The sequence below is a fragment of the Gopherus flavomarginatus genome, chromosome 14, assembly GCF_025201925.1.
Source record: "Gopherus flavomarginatus isolate rGopFla2 chromosome 14, rGopFla2.mat.asm, whole genome shotgun sequence".
NCBI lineage: Eukaryota > Metazoa > Chordata > Testudines > Testudinidae > Gopherus > Gopherus flavomarginatus.
The window spans coordinates 21,202,189-21,214,425 of NC_066630.1; the positions used below are offsets into that span (position 1 = coordinate 21,202,189).

At 40.2% G+C, this 12,237-nt stretch overlaps 1 protein-coding gene across 1 annotated transcript in view; it reads left to right on the forward strand.

Moving 5' to 3' along the window:
* Positions 1–1,236: 1,236 nt before the first annotated feature.
* Positions 1,237–12,237, forward strand: part of LOC127034315 (neural-cadherin-like) — a 90,102-nt gene continuing 79,101 nt past the window's right edge. Inside the window, exons 1-5 of the mRNA XM_050923030.1 lie at positions 1,237–1,363; positions 1,743–1,968; positions 4,025–4,229; positions 7,401–7,512; positions 8,891–9,140. Of these exons, the coding sequence (XP_050778987.1) occupies positions 1,237–1,363; positions 1,743–1,968; positions 4,025–4,229; positions 7,401–7,512; positions 8,891–9,140 (920 nt within the window). The remainder of the gene's footprint in view (positions 1,364–1,742; positions 1,969–4,024; positions 4,230–7,400; positions 7,513–8,890; positions 9,141–12,237) is intronic.

The window sequence follows — 12,237 nt, forward strand, 5'->3', positions numbered from 1 at the left end:
TAAAACTTCCCTCCACCCAGATTTGAAAAAGTCTTGTTTCCTGATTGGTCCTCTGGTCAGGTGTTTTTTGCTACCCCTTTCCAGGTGAAAGAGACATTAACCCTTAGCTATCTGTTTATGACAATGGTAACCCTATTGGTACAAAAAATACATACTGTGGCACATCCCTTAAATCAGAACTTTTTATAGGGAACCGGTTGTTAAGATTTTGGCAGCTCATCCCTGGGGGCAAATATTTATAAGTTACAAGAATGTATGGATTTATTCATCTGTTTATCAATAATTAGTAGAGTTCTGCTCTGCTTTCCTTTGAGCTGGGATTCTAGTGCTACTACTTAGTATTCAAAAGAATTTTCTACGAAGACTATTTTCCTCATTTTGTCATCTCTAACCTTTACTTTTGAGCCCTTACCCCTATTTCAGGCACTGAAAAGTTAAGAACAGTTTCTTATATCCCTTTTTTTTGTGACTCTTTTCTGACAGTCGGAGTGCTGATGAGATTCACTATTTCAAGTGCTCTGATGCTTTCATTGGCTGGGTAAATGGTGACAGAGGTATAGCTAGTGCATACCCACTTGTTAATTATCTATCTTCTCGTTACGGATTATAGATGAATAAAAGGGTTCCATTTTTGGTTTTGAAACAACCAATTTGATTGTCATAAAAGATAAAAATCTGATTACTCTTTCACTGAAGTTGTAAACTGATAAAAATCAATAAGGATAGTAGAGTTGATAAAAAATGCAGAGAAATTTTTGTAGACATTTTAAATTTTTGAAAATTTCCAATCACTCTGTAAATGAAAAAGACAGAAAATGTTTCTTGAAAAATTTTTACAAAAATTTTTTCTCAGAAAAGTCAAATATTTTGACCAGTTCTAATAAGTAGTATTGACAGAATATAACGAACCTGATCCTGTAGTTGACAGCATTTGAACTGACTGTTGTGTCCTGTTGGAGCCCCATTGAAGTCAGTGGCTCTCCTCACAGGTACAGGAGTCCATCTGAATGCTGTCAGTTGTAGATTGGGGCCTACAAAAGTATTTTTTTCCCTATTAAACTGGATTCCTTAGGAACGATATTTAGGAATAATATTGTATCCCAGATATTTTTAGTGCTTATAGTTAGTGTGCTAACTAATCCATTGTTTTTCTGTTAATTATCAGGAGAGGAATGGTACTTGCTGCATTTAGAACTTACTGTGACAGATGTGAATGACAGTGCACCTGAATGGGCCATGGACCCTTTCCCGTTCTTGGCTGTGGTATCTCCTAAAGCTGCAGCAGGTACTAAAGTATATAAGCTTTTTGCTGTGGATGACGATGAAGGGGTCCACGGAGCTGTGGAATATTTTCTCTTGGAAGGTAAATTAAAAGTATATGTACATATGCACGTGCGCATACACAGACTCACTACCCTGGCTTCTTCCCCTCTACCCCCAGGTCCTTCTGACAGAACTCATCCTGTGGATCTCCTGTAGCACAAAGTCAAATCGAAGTGCAGACTCACTGATAACCTCTCATCTACTGGAGGAGTTCTTAGGAAACTCCAGCAATAGTTTAAAACTGGCCACCTTTAGCAGAGGGCTGTGGCAGCACTGCCCATCCCCAGTGATGCATTGGTTTCTCTGGAGTAGCTGTGCATGTTTTTCCATATAGGAGTTTCTAGTGGGAATTATTCTCCCAATTTTACTCCAGTAAAAATTTTCCTGACAACAGTCTCTGGGTTTATATTTCTACTTAGGTGGAGAAGACAGATTTGAGGTCGAGACGGACAGCGGTTGGATTAAAACAACAGGTCTACCACTAGTGAAGGACAGGGAATACCTAATAACTGTGTTAGCAGTGGATAAACTTGGTAATAAAGGGTCTCCTGCTTCTGTTTCTGTGATTGCGGGGCTTCGACCACCACAATTTACCAACATATCATATATAGTTTATGTTCCTGAAAACACACTCCAGGGAAAATCGTAAGTACCAGTTAAAAGTCGTACTAGTACCAGTTAATAGCCGGGGTTATAGCACAGACTACTAGCTTAACCTTGATATCATCACCCAGAAGCCTTCAGATTATTTGCAGATTGCAAAAAGATATGATGATTGGCTATTCTATATCCCAGAGAAAGAAGTATCTAAGATAGATTCAGTTTGATTTATTTTGTAGTCATCATTGTATGTGGAAAACTACTAGTGAAGAATGAGATGTTCATGTTTGTAAAGGATGTTAGCACAGTAATAATGAATAGGAGAAACTGGTTGTGCCTATTTTTAAAAATGACCTCAAAGACGAATTAGAGGCATTAAACAAGAAGGGAAAATATCCTTTATGTATTCTTCCAGTTCAGGGTCTGTGTTGATGTTTGGAAAAGTGACAAGTTCCTCACATGAAAACGAGAAAAAGCAAAAGGCTGTGAATACTGGGCAAAAATGAAGACAACACAAAGCTTGGTCATTTGATTTTCCATTCTGTTGGTTTATCATGCCAGTGTGCATATCACCAAAAATTCTGACATCATAATTTGCGCAGGATAAAACAAAACCTTTTACTGGACTAGCAAACTCAGTTTTATGTAGTGGAACAAATTCTTAATTCAGTTGCACCTATTCAACCTCACTGACTTGCTCTAATTTGTAGTGCAAAAGTTTTCTCCTACAGTTAAACCATGACGCCCTTTGATCTGAAAGCTCATGGTCTGTATTGTAATATGTTTGTTAATCTTGTCATGTTATCTACCGTGTTTTATCAACTTTTTTTAGTACCTATATAGCTTCAGACTTCCTGGATATAGTAATTTAGAATGTATGAGATCAGATGATAATGTGCTTTTGCTTTAAAAGTGTAATGGATATATATCCTCTTTTGGTCCCTATGTTTTAAGAATTGTGGAATCCTACCAGGTATTTTATCTCTGCCATTTTGAGTCAGACAAGGCTAAATCTAAAAAAAATAAGAAGATTCTTTGTAACTACTTTTTAATCAACATTTAAAAACAGTTTTCACACCTACGGGTGGTTGATAGCCAGCCAGTTTGTCAAGTTCCCCAGCAATATCCCAAGGGAATGAAATATTAATCTTGAGTGTAATCAGATTATAATATGACACTAGAGGCCATGACCATAAATAATGCCACCGAGTGAAAGCAAATTATTATTCTACATTAACAAAGAGTGCTAACAGAGATTGTTGTAGAACCCTACACTACTAATATTAAAGTGGATCTGTTAATCAGTGGTCAGTCTAGCACAGTGGGGTCCTCGTCCATGATTAGGGCTGGTAAGTGCTATGGTAATACAAATAATAAATAAAACAAACAAGATATGACCTATCACAACCTTTGGCAATACACTGCTACCTCGATATAACGTGACCCGATATAACACGAATTCAGATATCACACGGTAAAGCAGTGCTCCGGGTTCGCGGGGCTGTGCACTCCGGTTGATCAAAGCAAGTTCAATGTAACGTGGTTTCACCTATAACAAATGGCCGAGGGATGTATTTTCTCTTTGAAATACTCAAAATGTTTCCTTTGTGATTTTTCTTCTTTTAACTTTGTATTAAATATCTGCAAAGTTAAAGATGGTCACAAACCTCAACACAATCAGCATTGAGAGCATGCACCAACAAAAGAGATCAAAGTGAGAATACAATTTTCTGAAAATGTTGTAAGACAACATTACTTAGTTTTGCAGATCAAGAGGTTTTCAAAATACTAATAACGTTCAGATCCACAGTCCTGGGTGCTTATTTGAAAGGAATTGAACCTTGAAGATTCTCCCATATAATTATATTGACCCCTATTAAAAAAAAATGATATGGACCACTGGTAGCTCACTATGAGTGTTTTGCAGTTTATTGCATTTTTGCCATATTCTGGTATTTCAGAATTCTAATATTCAACATCACAATATTAGGAAAACAAATATAAGAGGTTAATTTTTGTGGATAAGAACTTCAGAGAGGGAAAATAATAATGTTGTGTTAATGTCTTTTCTCTATGCTTTTTGCTTCTCATTTTTATCCAGATTTCTTACAGTCTCCGCTTTGTCATATCAAAACAAATCCCTGAGCTACAATTTGCTGACTAATCCTAGTGGCCTGTTCAGCATCCATCAGGTGACAGGAGAGATCAGCTTGACTCGAAGTGTGGATTATGAGAGTGACCACCACCAATACTTGCTTCTGGTCAGAGCAACAGAAGGCCAAGAGCAGTTTAGCAGTGTAGCTGAGGTAACACCACATCATTCTGTTTTGATCAGGACAGCCCTGATTTCCCTCCAGCTTATCCAGGTCCTTCCAGATTCTTCATAGCTTTAATTCCCATCCCCTCCTTTCTACCTCACATTCTGTCCCACTGTACTCCTAGTCTTTGTAGACTAACAGACGTTTTGGAGCATGAGCTTTCGTGGGTGAATACCCACTTCCTCAGATGCATGGCAGTGGGTATTCACCCACCCCATGGAAGTGGGTATTCACCCACGAAAGCTCATGCTCCAAAACGTCTGTTAGTCTATAAGGTGCCACAGGATTCTTTGCTGCTTTTACAGATCCAGACTAACACGGCTACCCCTCTGATACTAGTCTTTGTGTTGTGTCCTTGTCTCTGGTTGAGGCAAGAGCCCATTGATGCTACTCCTGAAATGACCCATTCATGTAAGATGCTTCTTTCCTCTTCAGGAACTGAATTTACTGCCTCTCCACAATTCGCAGCCCTTGCCTGCTCAGAGGGGAAGAAATATCACTAGTCCAGACCTGATGCCAGTATCCTTGTTCTAAACTGGCTTACAGAGCATGGTGTATATTCTACAGTATTTTCATTTAAAAAGCAGAGAATATGAACACAGAATAATTTTTAGCTTAAAGAATGGGGAACAATCGTAAGAAATGAAGCAATGGTAATTTGTAATGGATATACTGTATCTAAAAGACATCAAGTCACAATACTCTTAAAAGCTTTTCTAAAGGTGAAAAAATCATTGAAATACAGATCTAGCAGATGTGTACATATATTATTTATTTATTAGAGACCAGGAACTTGTGCTAAGCACTGTACAGTCATGTAACAGAGAGACATTCCCTGCCTCAAAGAGCTTACAATTTAAGTATAAGATACGAGACAACAGGGGCACACAGTAAAAAGACAGGGGAACACAAGGAAACAATGAGATAACATTGGCCAGCATGGTAAGCAGAGGTCTGAGCACACAGTCTGCTGATATCCTTTGTTGATTGTTTTATGGAAATCTCAGCAGAGAAGAATTTTAAGATAGTATTTGAAGGAGGACAATGAGGTGGCTTTGTGAATACTTAGGTTGTGATTCTAATTTTACTTACAATCTCTTTACGCTGGTATAGCTTCATTGACTTCTGTGGAGTTACTCCTGATTTGCATTGGTTTAGGTGAGAGGAGACTTAAACCCATAATATTTGTCTTAGGGGAATGAAAACATTTTAATGAAAACCATTAGGAGTCAGAATTTGACCGCCCATTCCATATTTTTACCTCCTGATTTACACCAATGTCATTCAGTTCAAAATCTGGTCTCAGCAAATTTATACTGTTAAAAGCGTAATATACTTGGCAGAAGAATTAGTTGCTTTTGTATTTATAGTGGTAGAAATAATAAAAATGTATTGCAAGATGCAGTAGTGAAAAAGAATGCTAAGAAAATGGAGAATACATTTGTCCTACAATTAAATAAGAAAATAAGAGTCAATGTCCATGAGGAAAAAATGGAAAAACTTTGCACAGGGCTGGTGCAAGGATATTTTGCACCCTAGGCAAAACTTCCACCTTGCGCCCCTCCCCTATCCCTGACAACCTCCGAAAACTAGTAAACTTAGCATTATAAACAGCCTGTCAGAACAGGTAAGGGCTCTGTAATGTTTCTTTTTTACCTTTAAGGCATTTCAGTTGTTTGCCATTGCCTCTGATAGTGTTCCATTCAAAGTCTTACTATTGTGCAAAGCTAAACAATTGAGCCTTGCATTGAATCACCAGCCAGTTTAGCCAGGGTGACAAATTCCCTTTGCCCCAAAGGGCCATTATACCCTGGTGACTAATTTCTACTCCAAGTCTATAAAGCAGAATTTTAAGGTAAATACTTTATTCCTTCAATATTACCCATGCACACATCTCACAAAGATTCTCACTCTTGACAAGTTACCAGCCTTGTGTAGATACCAACAAAGAGGAACATGGAAAGGAAGTGCCCTGTAAGACACATGTGGGGTGCAGTGAGTTTGTCAGGCCTGCGGTGACGGCTGTTTGTGAAGATCAGGGGGCCCTTCGCCAAGGGGTGCTGGTGTTGCAGTGAGCTTGGGATGGCTGACAGTATGGGGCAGGGCACTGAGGCTGATGGGGCAGGTAACACTCAGCTGGGGGGCAGGCGGTGCTGTGATGGGACAGGGGGCAGGAGCAGGTACCTGTCAGTCTCCAGTGCTCAGGCCACGCCAGGGCCAGCAGCCTCTTCACCTCGGAGTCTCCCACGCTTGCCCGGGGGCCACTCCTCCTCTCAGGCTCCCCGGCCGCTGCTGCCGTGGCCATCCAGAAGGACGCAGGCGCAGGGCACCACCACGGAGGAGATGCAAGGGGCCGGGCTCGGCTGGGGCCCCGCACCTGCCGGCTGAGAGCAGCAGGAACTGGGTGTCGCTGGGGGAGAGCTGGGTGGCCTGAGCCCAGGGCGGCAGCAGCCTCCCTGGCAGCAGGGGCAGGCAGGGAGTGTAGCCTACCATGGGGCAGGAGAGGCCATGCTGCTGCTGCTGCTGTTTCCTGGCCCTGCCGCATGGTGCAAAGGATGGCTGTAGGCGGGAAACAACAGCAGCATGGCCTCTCCTGCCCCATGGCGGGCTATGCTCCCCGCCTGCCCCTGTTGCCAGGGAGGCTGCTGCCACCCTGGGCTCGGGCCGCCCAGCTCCCTCTGAGAGGTGCCCGGTTCCTGCTGCTCTCAGCTGGCAGCTGCAGGGCCCCAGCTGAGCCCAGCCCCTTGTGTCTCCTCCGTGGCGGCACCCTCCACCCATGTCCTCCTGGGTGGCCGCGGTGGCAGTGGCCGGGGAGCCTGAGAGGAGGAGTGGCCCCTGGGCAAGTGAGGGAGATTCTGAGGTGAAGAGTCTGCTAGCATGGCCCGAGCACTGGAGACTGACAGGTACCTGCCCCTAAGCAATTATGTAAAAAAAAATTTGGGGCACTGCTTTTTGGCGCCCCAGGCGACTGCCTAGTTCACTTAGTGGTTACACCAGCTCTGACCTTGCAGTAGAAGAATTTTTGGATATGACAGTTGCCACTACTTAAGAATTTCTGGGTAACATAAAAACAGTTCTCAGCGGGGAATGAACAATCTAACAAAGACATTGCTCAGATCCACTTTGATACTACTTAATACTCTCATCTCTTCCATTCAGGTTTTGGTTGTAATCACAGATGAGAATGATTGTGCCCCAGAATTCCAGCAGTCAATCTACAGCAAAGACAATGTTCCTGAAACAGTCCCCATGACAACTGTACTTCTGCAAGGTTAGCACTTCAAAGTCTATTCACTACAGTCAGTAGGAGAATTGTTTTCTGCTGCTAATTAGAATTTTCCCCTCTGAAACACCAGGTACCAATTCTAGGGTGGGTTGCGCAACAGCTTTGAGGAGGTACTTGGCACCTTGCAGAATTGGTTCATGAGCCCTGTACACAGCTGAAAGAAGCTGGGAGAGGGAGGAGAAAGGAAGGAAACAAATCTTTTCTGTAGGAGTATGAAGTGGCAGTACAGATGCTGTGGCTGCTATTACATCCTTAGAGTTGCAGTAGCCCAGCAGCTGCTGTGTCCCTCTTTCAGAAGGATGGAGATGGTCAGTAGTTGTGAGTCCATCAATGCATCTCTTCTTTGCACCTTTGAAACCACCCTGTGCGCTGGGACAGAGGGAATCCTTATGGAACACAGCTCCATGGTGCACACAGCCTCTATGGGCTGTCCAAATGCTGTGTCCTCCCCAACCCATTCCACTGAACTGCACCAGTTCTGCTGCATTCAGGGTCTTTTGTCTGTATGCATGTGTGTTTAGGTGAGTGAAGGGAGCAAAGTTTCTCCCCTACTGAATTTATAACCAAATAACTCAGTTTTAAATTATGCAGTTCTGTGTTGTGCATGAAATGGTGAAAAAAAATCAGTTTTTATATAAATAAGAGCATAGTCTGCAAGAAAAAGCAGATTTACATCAAAATAAATACTTTCATGCATATTTAAGGCTATTCCTTCAGTTAATTTTTCCTATGATTTGAAAAAGTATACACAGGTTAAAATAGCAAATTATTAGAACATTAAAAACTGATCTCTTGAATGGGAAATGAAACTTTATAATCTAGTAATGTATTATTTTAGATTGTTCATTTAAGAACATATTTAATTTTATATATGAGTAGTCTAATTGAACTCTGTGTGACCACTCTTGTATATGAAGTTAATCATGTGTTTGTAGGAGGCAAGCCTGTTGGGGACAAAGTAAATTTGGGTGAGTGGTAGAAATCAGGTGGACATGAGAATATAAATATCTACGTAGGAAGAAGATTTTTGATAGTAGAGGGCTCTTTAGCAGACAAAGGCATAACAATGGGTGGAAGTAGCCAGGCAACTGAATGCCTTACCTTGAATGATTACTTGTTGATATAAATATTGAGCGCTGAAGTAAAAAATGTGCTTTTTTTACAGTTTGTTTTGCAGACCATAGTTAAACAGTATAAAATATGCTATATCCTGTACTACGTAAGTTATTTCAAGCACCACATGTTAAAATAAATGTTATTACTGTTATTTTTATGCCATTCATTAATTTGTCTATTAAAGTTTATATAATTTTAATCCTTAGACCTTAATCTAGGAATTCGTATTTTTCTTCTGTTTTAATAGTGACAGCCAGCGACTGTGATTCAGAAAAAAACTCTGAAATAATATATTACACTTTGAGTCCAGATTTTAGCATTTCTTCACATGGTACTATCTTCCCAGCAACACAGTTGAACTATGAGCGGCCCAGCCATCTTTATGAATTTATAGTTATGGCTGTAGATAAAGGAGAAGAGCCAAAGACTGGGACAGCAACTGTTAGAATCCGTGTTTCAAACATGAATGATGAAGCACCCAAGTTTTCTCAGACAATGTAAATATATAAGATGTTTTTAAAACTCTGAAAATATTGTTCTTAACTTGTGGATGTCAAGATATAAAGAGATATCACAGGAACTAAGACATGCTCAGAGGGCCAGATCTTCATCTTGTTTAAATTGGCATAGCTTCATTGATATGAGTGGATATATGCTGATTTACACTACACAAGGATTTGGCTCAGAAATTTCATACTCACAGTAAAATAAGTCCTTAAGTTTGGTTCCTAACCACAAAATTTAGAGATGATTTCAAAAGATTGTGAGAAACATTCTTCACTGATGAATCTGAATAGTCCAAGTTAGTCTTGAACCTTCTTCTGGTTCTTCCAGCATATATGTCCTACCAGCTTAGACTTCCATGGGTTGATTTAGATTTAGACTTGCTCACTTAAACACACTTACCCTTACATATCACCTCTGAATTTGGTCCAGTAAATTTAAGCTGGTGTAATTCACACATCAAGTGTCCAGAAGAGACAAGTGAAGCAAGACAAGGAATGAAGAGTAGCATTTAAAAGCATGTATGCTCAAGTAAGATGCCCCTTCCTTATATCTTCTTCCATCTCCTCACCGTATAAATCATACCAACATAGAATCTTTTATATTCACTCACACATTGGCAAATCAGAAGAAGTAAGACTAATGGGATCTGAGTCCAATTTATACATCCTTAAATATTCCTACAGAATGTGACCCTGTGAGTCATCATTCCTTGTAGGATAGCTACTTCAAATGGTAGCAACAAAAGTAGATTTTTAAAATAGAGATGGCCTTGAAATGGAGCCTCCTAGCCAAGATCTCCCTCCCTGAGTTTTTAATATTTGAATTCCTGCATCCAAATGCTCTTCCGGGGTCCTGGGTTTGGGTCGGATCCAAAACTAGAAGTCTCTTTCTGGATGTATCCCAAAATATCAGAAATCTTTTGAGATAAACTTCTGACAAAATTTCCATTAATATAAATGGGAACAAGAATGAGTCATTAATCTGTAGTGCAAAAAGTTCAAGCTTGTAAATTTTACAAAAAAAATATTTCTTAAAAATTCTTATTGGGAAGTTTTGCAGGACTTCATCATCAGTCTTAAAGTAAACAAATATTATGTTCATATAGGCTCCAACCACTGCTATCTCTGAAAGAATTCTTTACTCTACACATGCTAGATAACTTACATTGGTAACATACATTGTGTTAGTGGGAGAAAACATATCCACTAGAAGTGAGAACTCACATTATTACAGGGAAGGTATTGGAGACTATTCCTATCCCTTCTCCCTCTTCCTGCCCTGCACAAGTGCTGGCCAGAATCCTAATGGATACCACAGTCCTTACTCCATGCTGGAGCTTGCTTGAGTACTAATTGTCTGAAAGGTGCAGGGTGGGTCAGAGCTGGCCAGGGTTGGTCAGAGCTGGTTGTATGGGGATATAGCAGGACGTGATAACCTTTCCAAGAGTGGTGGAGTTACTGCTTCAGACTGAGTACTCCAGGAGACCCAAGTAGAAAATCAGCCAGAAATGCTGGGAGTCCAAGCAGTATCTCTGTCTCTCCACATCCCAGCACATCCAGAGTGCATAGCAGAATCTTGCCCTTAATTAGACAGTTTAGGCTTTGGAGATAGTGCTGCAAAATGTTGACTATTTTTATTGAATTGTTAAAACAAAATGTTTAGTAGATGACAGAGTCCTAACTGACTACTGCAATACGAAGAAATCACAAGATAAATGTCAATAATAAATAAGTGGAATGCTCTTAATCTCACCCAGTCCCATCTCCCATCAACACAGGGAACATTTTCCAGGCTTCAGTAAGCACAGTCCTCTTTAAATCTTGAGTCTTACAAGTGTCTGAATCTGTGTCAAAAGCAGTATGAGCTTACATGCAAGTTACAGACGCTGCAGTGGAATTCTCAGGTTACCACTGTCAAATTCTAACTTTTACGCATCAGCTTAAAAGTAAAAGTTGCTCAGAGCAAAGATCAGGAGGGGATTTTAATGGTGCCAAACTTGTGGCTTGTCTGAACACGATGTCAAGACTTCTTGACAGTCCTTATAATACCTAAAGGTAATATGTGTCTTTACAATTTTCTACCTTCCTTCCTTCTAGTGAGCCAGCATCTGAGGGGGAACTAAACATCCCTCAGATAGTTTGGCTATGAAAACAGCTGAAAAATTCTTAGTGGTCCTCTGCATGTCCAAATAGGGCTAATCCAGAATCTAAAGACTATGGTTCTTCATAACATGCGCCCCTTTAAAAAAAAATATTCCAGGCTCTTAAATGGATGTTATCAAGGCTGACAGGCACACTAATCCATTATCCTCTTATTTCTTGTATCTTTTTGCAGTGTCCACGTAATTGTTTAATCTTATATGTGGTTATTCCTTTAAAAACAAATGCTTCATTGTAGTACCGTTTTTTGTTAGAAAATGAGTGCCAGCACTCATTATGTTGTGAACTGCTCTTCGTCAAAACAGAGCATATGTTCAGCAAAAGAAAAACAGGCTTCCTGTTTGAGTTTACCAGGGGATATTGTAAAAATTTAGCATTATTTTTAATTAAGGAAAATGCTTTCATAGAGGATTATTATTTTACATCTGCAGTCTGTGTAGCCATTGCATACATTTGGAGATGAACATAAAGCCAAATTCTGCCATCAGGTGAATGCATGCAATTTTTATTTAACTTAGTGGGACTGTATGGGTGCTAATGAGAACAGAAGTTGTCCCAATGTTTCATGATCATTCCATGCTTTATAGACACAGTCCAAAGAACTGAGTCTGAGGCACTGAGTACTTTGCAGGTGTTGCTCAGTACCTAAGAGGATAAGTCCCCAAATTCCTTATCTTCCTTCCAAAAGCTGTTCCTTTGTTCTCTACCTACATTCCAGGTGAAAGCTTTCGTTTTGGTTTATCTTAACCTTGCTGATGCCCTCCTGAATCTAAGGTTGAACTTCAAGCAGGTCTTGTCTGATGTTGGCTCTGTTACATAGATTCCTTGTGATCATCTGTAATTTAGTTCCTCTAAAGACACTAATCTGCAGTTAATTTTATGCTCAATCATGGACCAATGCAGAGATGCAAATCAAGATGATGTTGTC